General features: G+C 35.6%; 2 protein-coding genes across 4 annotated transcripts in view; both read right to left on the bottom strand.

Annotated features, from left to right (window-relative positions):
- The window catches only part of LOC126816666 (uncharacterized), a 142,554-nt gene that overhangs the window by 46,669 nt on the left and 76,791 nt on the right, over positions 1 to 19,094 (bottom strand). The window lies entirely within an intron of this gene.
- On the bottom strand, positions 1,158 to 14,713 carry LOC126816672 (uncharacterized). 3 transcript variants are annotated; one of them, XM_050543395.2, is made up of 4 exons: positions 14,042 to 14,180; positions 3,266 to 3,463; positions 2,043 to 2,191; positions 1,158 to 1,391 (listed from the first exon to the last, which is right to left on the bottom strand). In XM_050543395.2, exons 1-4 carry the CDS (start codon positions 14,142 to 14,144, stop codon positions 1,215 to 1,217), a joined length of 627 nt encoding a protein of 208 aa, XP_050399352.1. In that variant the 5' UTR covers positions 14,145 to 14,180; the 3' UTR covers positions 1,158 to 1,214. The 3 variants fall into 3 exon arrangements, with proteins under 3 accessions (XP_050399352.1, XP_050399354.1, XP_050399353.1); XM_050543397.2 differs by lacking the exon at positions 14,042 to 14,180 and adding an exon at positions 14,576 to 14,713 and having other exon boundaries at positions 1,159 to 1,391; XM_050543396.2 differs by lacking the exon at positions 14,042 to 14,180 and adding an exon at positions 5,610 to 5,807 and having other exon boundaries at positions 1,159 to 1,391.

Raw genomic sequence — 19,094 nt, 5'->3', positions numbered from 1 at the left:
CCTGATTTGCGTTTCTTATAGGTGTATTAAATTACTTATTATATTTTGTGCAATTACATAGCTGAATAATTTCGATTAGTTCCTAAATTGATAGTTTATTAACCCTTATCTGGATTATCGCCTTTTTTATTGTTTTTTTATTACATTTAACTCTTGACGTCATTTGGCAAACTACCGCCTTTACGTCACGTCATTCAATCAGCAGACGATTGTCTTCGAGACAGGTTGCACTTTCTCCGTTTGCTTCTTTGTATTCAGTATTGTTTTTTCCTCTGTTTGTTGGCTAAGTGGGTAAGACACTGGCTCGCTAGCCTGGAGGTCGGGTGTTCGATCCCTGCATTGGCCTAGAAAGTTCATCCAGATTTTCCGGCGTGGTTCCCCCTTGTCAGTGATGCAGGACGGAGGGCCTGACAAGGACAGCTGTCTAGTCATTTTGATGAGACGAAAAACCGAGGTCCCGTGTACACATTGGCGTGCATGTAAAAGATCCCTTGAGAGTTGGAATTCGATATAAGAGTAGGCCGTAGTGCCGCTGTCCGGGCAAAATTTCCCTCATAGCACACTGTATGGCGTATTAGCCCAGTTCGGAGCAAAACAGTAGGACATTCGTCATTAAACCCTATTTGTCATTTCATTTCATTTCCTCCGTTTGTGATAAATGAGATATATACCCTAAATCAGTAGTCAATACACCTCAATTCTTCTGAACACCTCAAATGTTTCTCACTATAGTTTTAGACTACCTGGCTTTTTTTTATACATTTCGCCGGTATGGTTACCTGTACAGGTAATTTGTTTTATATCAATATGTTTACGTATTTCATTTGACATATAGTAGATCATGGCTCGTACTAATATTACACAAAGTATTTTTTCTCTGGGTTATATTCCTGTTTGTTGGTTTTCATTTTTGAGTTATTATATCACTACATGCCCGGGACTGTACAGTGCAGTGGACGCTTACGGCTAGCCCCCGGTTCCATTCACTTAATCTGATATGTAGGCCTACGTGTCTTGTTCGTAGATTTGTTTTGTGTAATTGTGAGGTGCAGTCCCCCTGCACTTACTATTTAAGGTAGACTGGCCAGTTTCCAGCGCAATAATTAATATGGATTATTATAAATTTATTTATTATAAATCTACATAATATATACAAATAACAATATTTGTTAATAGCATGTTGTAAAATATCTAGCCTATATGTATTTTTAATGTCATTGTCGAACTGTGGTTGGGGCTAAGACATCAGCAGTCAAACCATAATAAACAGCAACAAATACCGTGACAAGAAATATCAGTAATGTTATTAACCCTACAATAATTACAGCAATTTTCAAAGCGTCATCTGATTGGAATTGAGCTTTTTTCTCCCTCCTTCGCCTCTTTGATTTCTGAAGAAGGAAAAAAACCAGGATATAGTGTATGGTTTTTGCATGTTCTACCACTGTGGCATAGCCACGATTACCTAGGGCGGAAGTGGACTTATGTAGCAGGTACTTTATTGAAATCGTGTGAGGTGCAGGGGATGCTCGAGGCTTTTAGTACTCTGCAATTGCTGGTTATATAGCTGTTCCTAACTTATCTTAAACAAAAGAAACACTAACCAATTTTTATCTTAAACACACAGACTTAAATATTTTAGGGATGCAGCAGGTACTATGTTGAAACCGCTGGCTTTATAGTTAAGCTGCTTCTGCTGCATTATACGAGAATTTAATGGAAGGGCATTCGGGAGGCCGTCCCTAAAGTCACAAGTTATCTAGGGTGGCTGAAATACTGGGAGGATAATTTGGAAGTAGGTGCACCTTTGGTGCAAAGTCCGTTAAATTCATGAGTGCATTTCTTCTAGGTATATAGATAAATAATGAATTTTATGGTATCTTTCAATGGCATCCATGTATCTTTCCATACCATAGTTTCAATTTCTTGACAATTGTCAATTCCGATAAATTATGAAGGATCCTGTAATTTTGGAAAATTTAAGAATGTATCCATTGATTTATATGGAAATATGTTTCGAACAATTAGGACATTTGTCTTACCCGGTCTTTGTGATAATAATACGGTAAGACTGGTTGTTCATATCCACCATTGTACAAACACATTTGATTTCTATCATCATGACGTTGAGGTTCATCTCCCCATACGGACCAAATGTTTCTGTTTATTACGTGAGGGTGACTGACATCTACTGCAATATACAATGGAAAAGGCAACCAATAAATTTTCAAGGCAATAATGTTGGGTCCGTTGTTGGAGATGACTCACATTGGTTTTGAATAGGCATACATGAATCCCAAACCTTTGCTGAAATCGAAAATTTAATTGTTGGATTTAATATTTAAAAAGTTTATTAAGAAAAATGATGATATATTCTTAGTTAAAGCAGTGACCTTATAATATGATCCATGTGTTAAAAGATTTAGACTAAGATAATGATTTGAATAAGTATTGTTTATCTTGTTTATTTGTATAGTCGCTCCTGTAAAAATAAATGGAACAGACTCATAGAATGGAACAGTCAACCGAGAGTTCCGCGCTTATAACCACAATTGATTTTCAACGGACACCTCTGATTATCTGTTACCTGTATGATATAACCAACCTCAAGAGCAATGGATGCAATGTTTCGTCCGTTTGCAATTTCTTGTTAACAGTTACGAGTGATAGTTTCAGTGGGGTTGTTTTTAAATTTGCATGCACTGTAAATTTCAACATTATCTCCCCATTTACGTTTGGATTTGTGATATATTGGTAACAATATACCAGACAGAGTTCTTAGAAGATAAGGAAGAACCCTACCGAATATATATTTCCTCCGATCTGGTGAAATTTTATCATTGCGGCGGTACTATGGCCTACTCGAATTATCGAATTCCAACTGCCAAGGGATCTTTTAGGTGCACGTCAATGTATACACGAGATCTCGGGTTTTCGTCACATTCGAACGACTAGACAGCTGTCCTTGTCAGGCCCTTCCTCCTGCACCACTGACAAGTTGTAACTACGTCGGAAAATCCCGATAAACTTTCTCGGCCAATGCAAGGATCGAGCACGCGACCTCCAGGCTATTACCCACTTAGCCACCGTGGCACCCTTCGATCCGGTAAACGCGATACAACTTAGTTGGATTTGATAAAACTTGCGATATTTGAGTTGACATTGAATTTTTAGCTAGCATGAACGCCTTTGCTACTTGTGATCCTGTTATGGACCGGATAAGCCTCCGAGATAACTTCTGAAGACGAGAGATGATACTACATACACGGTTGTGTTTCTGATGCTGAGTTGTGTTGTTTGGTCTGTTCGCTGAACACTGTAGACTTGCCCGATGTAACATTACTCACAGTTTTGGAAAGAGTTTCTTTAACTGGACTTTGTAAGGCTGAAGACGGCACGGATGGTGCAACGGGGAAATAATCTGGCAAAGTAATTACTGAATCTGGAGCATCGTACACGGTTTCTGAAAACAAACAAACAAAACATTTTTAGGACGATAACATGACATTTATAATTTGTAGCTTTTGTATAAAGACAGTTTGATATTAAAATTACCAATAGAATTTCCAAAAGTGTTTTGCCGTTAGATATTTTTTATACAACATCTAATATCAATGATATTATTTCAAATTCATTTTTGGCATAAGTATCAAGGTGAAATTTCCAGACTAGTCAATGTTTACCAGCAATGTTTTAGGACCATGACATTTTTCCTTGTCAATGGTGCAGGACGAAGGATCTGACAGGGACAGCTGTCTAGTCGTTTGGATGGGACGAAAACTGAGGTCCAGTGTACATATTTGTGTGCACGTAAAACATCCCTTGGCAGTTGGAATTCGATGTAAGAGTAGGCCATAGCGCCGCTGTCCTGGCAACATTTCCCTCATAGCACACTGTATGTTGAATGCCCGTCTTCATTAGCCCAGCCGGAACAGTCCTGGCAAAATTTCCCTCATAGCACACTGTATGTTGAATGCCCGTCTTCATTAGCCCAGCCGGAACAGTAGGACATTAAACCCCATTTCATTTCATTTCCATGACATCTGTAATTTGTAGCTTTGATATAAAGGATAAGTTGATATTAAATGACTTTTTTTTATCATTACATTTCTATATATCATTTAATATCATCTAATATCATCGTTGTATGTTCACATCCATCTTTGGCATAAGTATGATGGAGAGCCATCCAGACAATCCATACGTAAGTGTAGCAGCAAAGTTCTCAATACATATTTATTGTATTATTTGTATGTTTTACGTATGTTATATAATAAAGATCAATAGAATTCTTTAAACACGTGTGTTTGTTCATGCCAAAAAGATATCCTATCCCAAATATGTTTATAGTTTGTTTATTCCTCCATTCTCATATTCCACGTCTCCCGTTTCTCATTTCAAACATGATTCTGTGCATATCTGTGTGTTATTAAAGACATCTTAACATTTTTAGTTGTTTTGTCATGCTGTGGCTAGTCAGCAGGGTAAAGCACAGCAAACGATGGCACAAAACATCGTGCCATGAACAATATTGATTGTCGTCTGAGAATATCATCTGACAGTATCGGGTACCTCTGGCTAAATGATTTTATTGTCAAATGATTTGTATTACTACCGGAATAGAATCTGTCGCCATGGGAAAATATGATAAAGTAACACGCTAAACAGGAAATGTGCACGATTACTCTATTTTATTATAGCAATAAGAACAGCCCCACAGTGTCGTAATCAGGACTTATGAAAGGGGTGTGGGGCTGGTAACAAAATTTCTCAATATTGGATAGAACACGGGGATAGTAGACACCCCATCCGCAAAGCCAAATTATGGATTTGAGCACCACCAAAACAGCATTATTTTTGTCAGTTATAGGCCAGGTTAAAATAAAATAAAATGATTGCCCAAATTTTTATCGATAAACTGGAATGACCCACATCGAGTTAACGGTTAGATCGCATATTTTCGATATCATCCTTTATCGACTGTAAACTATAACTGTATATACCCAAATTTTATAGGTTTCTTTTGTTTATATGTCAGTCATTATGACACTTTACAATAAAAAGTGTCATTTAAAGAATAGCCCAGGGTGTTATACAATCTTATAGAATAAGATAGGTGATGAATATCCAACTTAAAGAACATCTTTTAAACTTCATCCATTTTCTGGATGTATTTGAGAGATTTTACTTCTTACAACATAATAAACACATAATATAAATTATTATATTTAGACATAAAGTGTATTTGTAAAAATGGAGGATATATAAATAAGATTGTACATATCTATTTACTAACAGGTGTAGTAAACACATTAAATTATACCCAAATGGCGTTCCTTACTTATAAATTATCCTAACACTTCTAACTTTATTTATAAGAGTTAATTCCTGTAATCTGCAGGTTAAAAACAGCCAACACCGAGAAGCAGTTACGGTATGCATTGCTGGTTATGAACATTAAAATTACTCAAACGTTTACAGTTATTCTGTATATCAGAGGAATACGAATTTGTTTCTTTTGAAAGGTAAATGTTACGTAGATAATATCAATGAAACAATAAAGATGATATTTTAAAAGGGAATAAGATAACGGTTTACACTGTTCTTACCTGATGCAGCAGTAGACGATTGTCTGATCAAAGGCAATTCTTTATCCATTGTATTGTCTTCGAAACAAGAATATTCTCAGCCTATAGATTTGTTACCTGTCATTGTCGCCTCTATTCAAGTGTACAATCTCTACATAGTCTATAAACATCTAAACATGTCCTAAATATTAACAAACTCTACCTGTCCAAAATGTCGTGATTTTTGTTCCTTAGATGAGTCACATATGTATTCTTCGTGTCGTACTGTGTGCTATGATTGAAGAGTTATGTCTGGTCGTGCTCATATCAATATATACATCCTATAATAGCATCAATTATTCCATACAAATATTCCTGTTCTTCAACAAGGAAACGCATATTATTAATTTAAAAAATAATACATTAATGGATTTTGTAAGTGACTTTTTATGTTTTAATTTTCCAAAAAGCGTTCGTTAGCATTATTATTGTTTATATTGCGAGCGAAAATGAACAGCATTTGGTATCTTTTTTATTCTTACTTTGCACACCCACTGGCTCTATATAAAACATTACATGACGTAATGTATAAGCTTTTCAACAGAGAATATGTTCCAAAATGGAAACGATCAAATTATTGTAAAGCATAATGAAGAATGTGGTATATATAGTGTTTAGATATTAAAATGTCAAAATAGGTACATTTTGCATTGTGTATATCTATACTAATGTCCAAAAAAAAGTATACACACTAAAAATATGACTAAGTTTTGTTTAAATCAAAAAAATGTGATAAAACTACACTGAACATGTCTCGTGCGTCCAAACTCAATATTTCTAAGCAAATAAAAGGCAAAACAAATGGACATTGTACCCAAATGACTTTGTTTGAAGCAGGACAAAATGCACAGTGTATACTTTCTTTTGGACATCAGTTTATGTAATGTTTTTGTTTGCTTAATAAGAGAGGGAGAGAGAGGGAGTAATAAGATGCCGAATATTAATTCCTTCCTAGAGACTCTCTTTTTTCACTTTTCTTGTGTTAGTGTAAAAAATGCCTCGCGTGATTTTGTGGTCACTTGACTTTCTGTTGTGTTTCTGTAAAATTATAGCCCTGTTTCTTTGATAGCTCTGGAGGCGGATTTTAAATTAATGGCTATCACATTCGACGCAATTCTTGTTAGCTGATAAAAAGTAATGTAATTTATTATACAGACGGTCATATTTTTGTCAAAAGACACGCGAAAGACACATTAAGATTGAGAATCAAAATTACTGAATATCAAATTTATTACTCATTTAAGTGACAATAATGAAGTGCACGATAATGACTTCTTTATTATATAAAAAACTGGTCAGAAAATTTACCTGTAACATATACATGTATAATATTATAATGAAAGCTAATTTTGAAAGTTCAAGAGTTTATAGATACATGGGCACGGTCCAGCAGTGCTTTAATAATATTCCGTCCATCAATTTTGTAACTATTGTAACAGCTCTTAATATAATACACATATACAAACTGACCTCCATGATGGAAGCAGAAAGTTTGTTTTCCATGCTAACGATTTCACGGTCACTGACGACGCCTTAACGATGAACAAATGGTAAATTAGGTGAAAATGCTGTGATAAAATAAATATTGATACAAGCTATGTGATAAACAGATGAAGCGTACAGGTAATCTCTACTAGTTTACTTATAACAGTATCACTCTAGCTAGATTTATTACTCTTCTCTAGAGTTTTAGCTTTTAACAGTTCAGCCTACATTTACAGTAAGAATTTACACCTTGACGTTTATAGTTAGGAAGTGTGTACATGCTCACAAACTATGCTGTGAGTTATAATGTATACTTATACAGGTAACCGAGATTAAAATATTATTAAAGTTTTATCTTGTTTTTCAGCCTGGTGATTCTACAAAAAGAAGTACAATATCGTAAAATCGATATGACTAAGCCAAACAGGTGTTGGAAATATAAAAGAAAAAATACGAAAATTCTGCAATGCGAACAGAAGATTAGATTGTCGGACAGGGAGACAATATACAACCACTGCGTCAATGGTTGCAAAAGCGCATCTTCAGAAGAACTATTCTTGCAAGGTCCTTTCCGGTTCATGTGGAACGTAGGATTTTGACATTCTTCCCTTGAGATACCACATGTCTTTAATTCAGAATACTCAACACTGTCACTGGTCATCCTCGCTTTCTCTTGCCTTGTGGCTTCCGCTGTGATGCTGACGAAAGTATGCCATACTCCTTTAGAAATTGTTCGTCCATCCACCACAGTAAAAGCCTCCTTGAAACCCACAAAGTTCACAAATCGAGGTGGCTCTTAAATGTTTATTAGTACGGTTGCGAAATCTAAGCTTCGCATCCGCTGGTACATGTACTTGGGTCGTCTTAAGAATAGCTTGACTAAACATTTTGCTTGGTTGTTGAATATCTCTCAAGTGTTATCAGTAATGTGTCTTCTTGGATATCTTTACAACTGAGTAACTTCATACTTCGTGTAAGGGGTCTACAGATCCCCTGTCATCTGCTTCTGGTGGTGTGTTGCCCTTTGGAGGAATAGTTTCAGTATCCCCTACCCACCCTCATCCCCGAACCAGCCATTTCTCTGGTATGTTAAGAAATTTGTATTCTTCATCGAGTATAGGTTTAATGTAGGCAACTGTTCGGCCTGCTCGAAGATCATCATTATCTGCGACTTCCCTTGTCTTGAAAGCTAGCGTGACCGGGACAATACTATACCAGTCTATACCCGAGTCTGCATTATTAAACCTTCCATTGTATCAGTAGTCTCTTGAGCTATCATTTGAACTCTCTTATTCTGAACCTCAAAAATGAGGAAAATGAGCTTTAATGAATTCCCTTCCAGTATCCCGACCCTGACATTCATATCCCACGCTGATATATCTTTTCGGTACGCCATCTAAAACCTTTTTCAGCAAAGTTGGCTAGCGAGTACAGAACACAATGACAGCATGTTAAAACAAATTAGAATCTGTACTACGTAGAGTATCACTACGTATTTAAATGTATTGTTTTCCTGGTATGAAAGAGGTTTATAGTTAACTGGGGGGTTTTTTACGACAGATCTCACCCAACTTATAAAATGAAGCGGCTTATATAATGTTCAAGGTGTAAAATGAACGGCTTGTATAATAATGTTCAAGGTGTTTGATGAATAAAATTATTTATATTATTATTGAGTACAAATGTTGTTTATAATAAAATATTTGTGGGGGGGGGGGCAAGAATGGCCACTCGGTTAAAATGTCATTAAGTAAAACCAAGAAGAAATAGTATAAAGTTTATTCTTCAACGTTTGAAATTCACAGCCACTAAATAATAAAACTAATCTAAACACATAATTCATGACCGGCATAAAAATCAATAAAAATTCAGTCTTTTTCTTTTGCTTCAGACAATATTTAATAATGACAACCATGTACCAGTTTATTTGAAATATTTCGGTTATTTTATTATATTTTCTTACATCTATTCGATTTATGAATCTTCCCATTCACAGCCGTGACAAATTTAAACGTGATAAAATTGAGAATAATAAAACTCATAAAATTACAACATTGACTCGTTGAGCAGTGAACCTCTTCAAGTCTGTCTGTGTGACTCGAGTGTCAAGCCATGTTCAGTCTTTCAGCGAGTTTATGTAACTTCACTGGAGGCGTTTTATATCTGAGAATCAAGTGAGGTAGAACAAACTAGCTTTCCGATTGTAACTTCCGGTCTATTTCCTACCATTCAGTTGGCATTTTCATCAGCCCCGAGATAAAATTGGAACAAGTGTCGTAGAATAATTGAAAACGCCATGTTCGGTTTCTTTGAATTAGTAGGGTTTTGTGTTTAAAATTCACTTGAACATCATTTTTGACATAAAAAATGATATTTTGGTTCAAAGGAATTTCTCCTTGAAATGAAACTGACCTGATTTTTTCTTTTTTCGTCTTCTAGAAACACGAACTTGTGAAGATAAGATGCATTGCCTTTATGACAAATTCAAGAATAGAACAGTTATTGGTGAACTAATCTCCTAAAGGTCAAGATTTCAAATATAAACAATGGTGCGAACCATAATTATAAAATTTTAAGTTAGAATACTTTATGCTCAATAGACTAATTATTGCATACGTTATGATATGGTAATAGATTTAATGATTTACATTGGCATTCAATTTGCCCTATTTCGTTTCGTGTTTAATTTTATAAGATGGATCAGGCTGTGATACGACTGAACGCTTTTTATTGACTCAAGGTTTCAAGCGTCTAACGAAATGCTGCAATTAATGTGTGGTTATTTTTCTTATTTCGTGATAGTCATCTGCTATATTATCAAAAACATTAAGTGCATTTTTACTTTGTTTTTACAAGATTGATATTTGAAAAAAATGTGAAGAGCATTTGCAGGATATCTGGAAATCGCTACATGCCATTAAACACTTCGTCTAATAGACTTCTGCTGTCAATATTATACAAGCTTAAATATGTTCTATTACACCAATAGACCAGCCCTTCCTATACCCTCTCCCATAACCCTGTGCCTAATAACTCCTCATTAAATTCAAATTGTAAATTGTGCTTTAAGTAGTCTTACGGCGCCACCTTCATGAAGCCATCTTCTACGGTCTACAAGACTATCTATGAGGTAGACTGATATCCATTCCGATATAAAGAATAAAATACAAGCACCGTGATCTTATAGAATAGACTTAATTACTTTTCGTATATTTGGATAGTGCCTGACGGAGATAAGACGCGAATCTTTAAACACGACGTATAGAATAATTCAAATTTAGATAAATTGAGGGTATGAGTGTTAATTGACGTCACCAAATGCTGTTGCAAATTATGGAATCGGTTACAATCTACACCATGGAAAATATAGTATTAGTGCACGAAGGAGAACTTATTTTCTTATTTTGAAAGTCTTGAATTGATTTTAAGTGGGGGAATTTTACACTGGAAATAGTGGTACTCACCGTTTTTAAGGAGGGACCATTCTCCCATAAACATTTTAAACATGTAAACGAGGAATACTTGAAACCTGCAGATGAAAGTGGTAACTTGGGCCCGTATAACACGCTCTCATTTATACATTCAGACAAGCGATCAATAACTTGAACAAGACAACACGTCACATAATCGGTTTGAAAAACAGTTACCATTCGAAATCCTTTATTTATGTTGTAGTGAACGGGGAATTTTATGTCGTTTTATAGAGAATTCTTGATTGTTTGTAATGATATATTGTCTCAAAGCGCGCATAAAAAGAGATTCGAATTCCACTTCAAAGATGCTTGCCTGCCATCAAACACGATAATAAAGAATAAAACACATCAGCAATTTAACTGCTGTAAGAGATAGACCGTGGAAAACGGATGTAACAGCCGTGATGAAAAAACAGTAGAAACTTAATTAAAACACGAGAATCTCTCGAGTACTGAACAATGATATTACCGTTAATAGTCAACACCATCGTTTCTCCCTCTTCTTATATTAGGTTTATCTAGAGCTATGTTGAACAATAGAGAGATCTACTTCTAACAAGAATGTTATACTCTGTATCTAAGTAAATGGTGTTTTTATTTTCGTCAACTGCGTATTGCATTGCAGCTGTTTTAACAAGTTTGGAGGGGGGGGGGTAAAATAGAGATACGGATTAAGAGATCTCAACAAGAGATCCCATCAATATACACGTAGATTACTAGAGAGCGTGACAGATCCCATATCTTAGAGTGGATACTTTAATGGCAGAAACACATCCCGAAAACACAGAAGAGCACAAAGAACAGTGATACAGAAGAGCAATAATGATCTGTAAGGATTGCGATGACACAGAAAAGCAGAAAACAGCACACATCCCAGGGGCATGCGGTAGCCAGGAACATAGATGAGAAGAAAGCTGTACTGATAGCATTCCACTTAACCGCGGCTGCATACTTCAGTCATTTAAGATTATTCTAGGAACCGAAGGACGCTTGGTAGAGTTAGGCAACATAAAAGAGCTGAAAATAGCTATACAGATCGTAGCAATATGCAATCGTGCAGTATAGTTTGAAGAACTGAACACCCGCCCTTAATCTAAGGGAAAAGTCAGAGCAGGGGCGCAGGGAACCAGATTCGGTAATTAGAAATGTGAAACTCCGTTGGTTACAAACACCATTCATAGGTACATGTTTACAGTACTTCGTTTTTTTGCGACCAAGATCGTTCAAGGGACACCACTGTTATCAAAATAGTAATTTTAAACAATTTTTTACACCATCCGACAAACTCCGCAACCATTATACCAACGGATGATAAAGCTTATATGGAAGCAAATTATACAACACACGCGCGAGAAAGATACCCACTAGATCTCAGTAATTCGGAACACGACAACAGAATCGGTGCATAAAGGAAACAGTAGATGTCAGATAAACACATCCGAACCAGCAATAAAAACGTATTAGTAATAAGATGTTTTCTTTTTTTCATATTGATGTCACCATATAGGTTTAAGCCAATTTCTCTTGCTGTTTGCGTCTCGATAAAACATTTGTTGTACTCCACGACATTGATGTACACTTAAATGAATTATGGCTTTCCCCAGTGGAGAGATTGAAAACAACTATCCCAAGCGAGATTTAAAAGATTACGTGGTCGTTTTTAAAATCCAATCAAACAGTAGCTGCTAGTTTTTAGTTTTGGAATTAAACGTGTTGTGTGTTTTGTCATGAGGTAAATTCTTTTACAGATTACTGAACTACAATATTACTATATTAGAAATATATTAATTTTAATCATACAAATAACTACAGTCATAGAATTGAAATCGGTGCCAAAGTGAACAATTATCTCCATAAAAAGTGTCATTTAGAACCGTCGAGTACTGATTTATACTTAACAACACATTATTTTAAAGGACCAATCTTACAACGGACTCTGTACATATACTTTCCTCACTTTTAAGCATTTAAATGAAAAAAAAAATCAGTCGTATATTTGGAATAGGGAATACTGCTACCCTTTCTTCTTTCGAAAAATTATAAGTTTCCAGAAATCCGTACGTTGAATAACTCTACGCGAAAAAAAAGAGGTACCACTTAAAAACATAATCTGAAACTCAATGCCTCTTCACCCATTCTACCTTAATAGATGTGTAAACTGATCAACATGTTAACTGGTAAAAGCCAAGAACAGCAAAACACGATCTTTATCTTGTACTGGCCATTTATCGCGCAGTTTAAAGAATGTCCGATCACTGGATAACAAATCTTAAGATAACATTTCACCATTTTCTAACACCAGGCACTATGCTGACGGGTTATGGCAGTATTTTTCATAGAAGAATAAATTTGTACTTTTATCTGATATCAGTAGGCTAGTGCTTAAATCATAGATTCTGGTGTCAAAATGAAATTTATATGCACGCAATCCGAGCTTCTGGTTATTTTCATACCATTACATATATCAAATGTGTCAGAAGTGTTTCGTTCTTATACTGGATTCAATAAAACAGAGGCAATATACATACATGTCCACACCATTGAGACAATAAGCTATAAATATGACAATATCAATTTGAACTTTAATACGCTGGCTTTTAGAAGATATTTTACATGGCTTTCTCCTAGAACCACAACAGAACGGTTTGTTAATTTAAGACCTATATTGTCCCGATGCCAAAGCTCCGTTGCAATGGGTTTAATAATAACAGCCTCAAAGTTCGAATACTAATAGACCAACCTGTTACTTGTTCTTCAGATATCTAATGGGCAAAATGAAGTACCCGCCTGGGAAATCGACCTAAAAAAAACATTGGTCGTCACGTCGGCCAGGAATATGGTAAGGGAGTGGGGGTCGGGTTTGATTGACTGAAGGTCATGAAACTTACTCCATTTGGAAGATTTGAAATTTAGTGGAATCTCGGTGAAATTGATATCATATTTTGGCTGATTGGTTGGGGGAGGTTAGATATGTTTTACACAAATAAAAAATTCGACATTCAAAAACAGATTGAAGGAGGTTATCAAGTTTTTCCTAATACGAAATTTGATCATCTTCGCATTGTATAAGTATTTAATCGATGCGTAATCACTGAACAACATACAAAAGTACAATCGCCATTGGTTGGATGTTCTTCATACAAATGAAAAATGTGTAGAGGCAAGACATACCCAATCCCTACCCCCATCCCCACCCACCTCTCTGGCTACGGCTCTGCCACTCAGATATTGTTATCGTACTATATATTATCACCGGTAGATTGACCGATGGCTACCAGATTATACTAATGGGTTGAAATGGTGGAAAAATATGCCGATAGAAAATCTGAGCCTATATATCAACAATCGACAGACATTTCCTTAACTGTTATGTTTACACTCTTAATGGCTTCTTAATGAGTTTCAGATTAAAATTCTTGCCTTGGCTACTGTTCTTACATCATATAACTTTCTTACCAAGTTTGAATGATGTACTGTGTGTGGCATTATATCTTTTGGTTTGTTTGTCTTTATTCCATACACGAATGATGAAGGGAAGAATTTTTGATAAACTTATCATGTCGTCTAAATCTCTCGTTCTGTACACTTGAACCGCTTCTGTCTACGTAATATATATATATATATATATATATATATATATATATATATATATATATATATATATATATATATATATATATATATATAAAGGATACTTCACTTCAAGATAAGTTTAACATAATTTAAAATGCCTAAAAGAAGTTTATAGACAGTCTGACTGCTGATAATCGTCTATGTATTATCTACACATCTTTTGACTGGAACGTGAACCCAATATTACGTCTTATAATCGCATTCGTACAGTAAAAAAAAAAAATAACAAGGTTTGATAACCCATCTTAAAACTACTACTGACGGTTTTCCATCATTTCCAGGAACGGATGGATGTGACAAACTGTAGTCTTTAATGCTAGTTTCATGATCGAGTGTACTGAATAATACAACACTTACGTGGCATTAAAATCGTAAAAGAGAAAGAAATGTTCTCTGTTTTCTTCAGTTCTTAAAGAAATCTTAATAAAAGATTGCGTCACATGCTGGTTATATCTCTTGTTGTGGCAGCAAATTCATCATAAACTAACCGCTGTTGGAAATTGTTTTATACTGACTGATTATATACACAGGGCACGAGAACACATTTCTTATCTTCATCATCTGAAAATCTCTGATTTCACAAGTCGATAAAGAGAAAATATAATTAAAAACGGAAATTCACAATACCCGAATAGCAAATTAAAATTAATTGCATTTTACGGCATGTCAAATGCTAATGGCTTATTTGGCGCCTAACATAATGGATATTCCATCTTCTGTTTTCAAATGAGATGAATTTCAGAAAGACAATGGGTCTTTTGTCTATTTGAGATCCAAGTGCCAACATCTTGACATTTTCCTTGGTACACTATTATAGCGTTAGCAAACAGTGAGCTAAGGGGGAGACCGAGGTGTAATATTTTCTGCTCCCTTAGGATTTTGGATTAAATAAGAAAAGTTAACCCCTTCTGCAGTATAGAAAATAAACCAAGATGGGGTGGCGTCATTCAGCAGTTGAACAGTAAATGTGTTGTATCTCAGCATTGGCTCTGCGGACCCAAAAGTCGAAATGTATTCGTAGATTTAATTCAATCGACAAATCAAAGAGGTCTTGAATATGATGGCACTGATTTCTGAATATCATCTTTATTTTGAAAATCCAAACATGTCTTGGAGTTTCAATTTATATATAATACATCTGCATACAAATAAATACATGTTGTTTCAAAAATCACCTAAAATACATTCATTCTTAGGATGAATAAGGAATGCAGGAATGGTGGCATGACAATTTCTAGATATCGCCAGAGAACCCATCTACTTTGTGAAGAAGGATCTGTAAAATTTACTAAATTCGTGACTCGAGTGCCCGCTGCTAGAATGTCTATAATTATACCATTTATACTATGCTTTAAAATATATATTGTTAACTATAGAAATACTATTAACCTTTTAATTTGAATGCGCTGTCTACATCATAAATGGGGGCCATTTTGTGAATCTGAGAAATGATGCAAGCAAACCCTGCTTGTAAAATACCAGGCTTTGAAACACAATGACTTGCCTTTATAGTTATTGACTTTCGGGATCAGTTCCAAACGAAGTATAACCTCACAAGGGTTAGCATACGTAACCACAACATATAGAGCTTCAATTGATCTTCTGAATTGCAATGTTAAAATGCGGCATTGGAAATTTATTAAAAACCATTCAAGTTGTATCTTTTAGATAAGTAAAACAGTAAAACAAAACTTACGTTGTCAGCCAACTATTGTGGGGTTCTGAATGTTGTTGAAATGCTGCACATAATAATTTCAAGGGCCTTTTCGCCATGTTATAACAAATTCCTTTCAAAACATCTTGCTCTGTGAATGGCAAACTTAATCAGTTTTTATATTACCTATTGACAAGATCATGCAGACATCTTCTGGCTAGAGTTTTCAAGAACCCTTGATTTGCTGCCACAGGAAAGAAGTTTATCAGATGGCATGCCATAATAACTAGGAAGTACAGATGTAGATTAATTGTAATAATCAAGGGCGGTTCTAGATGTGGATTGTGATTCTCGAATCTTTATACTCCAATGGAATAACAAAATATTTACTAATGTTTGTTAACAAGTCGTCAGTTTACCCCTTATAGGGGCGTTGCATAGTCTACAAACTGACAATCTCATGATACATTATAAAATGAAGAATAAATTCTTGTAATAAACAAACATGTTTGTAATATTAGGGCAATTTAATTACCGGGTAAGTACATACGTAGGTCCAGGTCTGAATACGAACTTACAAACATGTCCGAATAGCGGCCGACCCTTAAATTCAAATGTGCACTAATTACAAATGCAACTGTCGGCAAATTAGAATTGATTATAATGATTTTAAAATCCATGACAAAACAAAAATCACAAAAAGATACCAATAAAAGGAATGCTAACACGGAAATCTTTTGTTTGAAATATTTCAACTCAAACTGTTTAATTCTTTCACACATAAATAATAAACTAAATGAAGAATATTTTATATGGAATGAAGAATGAAGGACGATCGATATATGGATAATGCCAGAATTACCTCAATTCCCGTTTTTCATTGTTTTCCTAAACGTCTTTGATAAGAAAATGTTATTAACATTGTTAACCTAGATTACGTGACTAGAAATAGTCTTATTGTATTAACTTATAGAATCTCAAAGACAGGTAAACTCATAGATAACTCTGGTTATACATATCTTATTAATTCAATTACACACATAGCTTGATCACTCGGTATCTGTGTACACAAGGTCGCTATAATTATGCGGTTTGGAAGTGGAAGATACACACGTACATCTAACACCAAATGGGGAAAAAAAAGAAAATCAAATACTTTGAAAATCCGGAAAAACAAAACAGAAATTCAAAAATTTTGAAATGTCACATAGGGGCCCCCATAAGGGAAATAACGTCCTACTTTTCTGCACCGACTGGGCTAATGAAGACGGACGTACGCCAGGCAGTGTGTTATGAGAGAAATTTGCCCAGACATCGTCGCCACGACCTACTTTTATTTCGAATTCCAACTGTCAAGGGTTCTTTTACATGCACGTCAATATGTAGAAATCGATGGTCGTAACAATAGCCACAGGACTATTTTTACGACTATTCAGTTTTTAACTTCGCCGATGGACTCGTCGTAACAATAGCCACTGCGTTACACATTTGTTTTTGACATTTCACAAATTTAATAAAGAAGTTTGCCAAAATGTACAATAGTCACACAATTATATATCACGGAGACATACAGTGTACTATGAGGGAAACGTTGCCCGGACAGCAGCGCTACGGCCTACTCTTATTTCGAATTCCAACTGTCAACCACTGCGACTCCCAAAAAGAAATCGATAACCTCCAGTCGTAGCTAAAAACCAACACAGACCTAGGTTTTACCAAGTATAGTATACATTTTCAGTCCTAGGACTTTAAGCGAGGGTCCAGAGGCCGCCTAGACCCCGGAAGCTCCTGGGGGTCTAGACCGTCGGAGATGCTTTCTAAGCGATTTCTGGCTAGTAAAATTACTCAGCATTGAAGTTTTTATGGGTTTTTTTTAAACCCTTACCATGAAAGCACTGCAAACGATGGTGATTTCCTGTGGTACTGAACTGGACAAATACATGTATATGCATAATAAATACCAAGGTTGTGGACACAATTTTTATCCGATTTTATGTATGTTTATAACCCAAAGATCTCGGTTCCTGTCGATATTGGCGCATATCGCACCGTAACCTCTTGGATTATGGCCCCTGATTGTACGAAAAATCACACTTTTAGCTTGTGGACCCTCTAGACGTAACAATTTTTATTGATTGAAAAAACCGTTCAAATATACCGCAGTTACACCATTACGGCTGAGTTCAAATTCAAAGTTCAAATGGCCGCCCCCCTTTATGCAAATAGTGTAAAAGCATATAACACCTGCATGTCGTGGACCACCTAGAGGTCACAATTTATTTCTGATGTGCGCTTATCGGACCGTTAACTTTCTGGATTATGCGGACTGATTACCACTTGGCATCGTATTCTACGCAAAATTTTACTCTCGAAAAGTTGGGTCTGGTTTTGTGCCCATTTGATGGACACCCCCCGCGCTGAGCCTCCGGTCTATTTACGCAAATAGTGTAAAAGTATGTAATACCATGGTTGAAATAATTTTTATCCAATTTGGATTAAACTTAAAATGAGTGTTTAAGTATCACTAGTTCTTAGGTGAGTTTGGTGCACACCGGACCTTCCGTTCTCGAGTTATGCCAAATGCCTTTTACGCAAAATGTGAAATATGAATGAAGTTTGTTGTCCTCCTGGGATGAAAATTAAACTATGTGTTGAGGATCAAAAGTTCTTGGATGAGTTTCATTTTGGTACGCATGAAACCTTCCATTCTAGAGCTTTAGAACCTGCTATAGAATTTAGCAAAACTATATCCCGTTGTGTTTTAATTAGCCAATATGTCATAGATTCAATGGAAATGAGATGAAATGAAATATTCGACTGCTCAGTAAAGTTAACTAATCGCGACCTTCGCAACTGGGGGCTCTTAACCCAGGGATCAATATATTGAATAGCAGGGTTTTTTCTTCTGAAATTCTACGTTATACTTCTAGGAGCCTCACTTCTATATTAAAATCAGGTCTCTTCGAGTTACGTCACTGTATCTGAATATTTACTTGCGTCCTGGAGAAAAGAGTACTTGCGGCCAAATTATTGGGGGTGTCCTCCCACTTGCACCCCCCACCTCCGCCGGGCCTGTGATATTTGACACACACTGGGTGTAACGATACTAGTACTAGTATGATACATTGTTTAATGAACTGGAAATACACGGAACACAATACAATTACTGTTTAAATAACCGAGTTGATAAATAGCCCGACCAGAAACTAGTTGATAAAGTGC

The sequence above is a fragment of the Patella vulgata genome, chromosome 3 (assembly GCF_932274485.2).
Source record: "Patella vulgata chromosome 3, xgPatVulg1.2, whole genome shotgun sequence".
Lineage (NCBI taxonomy): Eukaryota > Metazoa > Mollusca > Gastropoda > Patellidae > Patella > Patella vulgata.
Note: the sequence above shows the minus strand (reverse complement) of the source record. Positions and strands in the feature narration are given on the sequence as shown.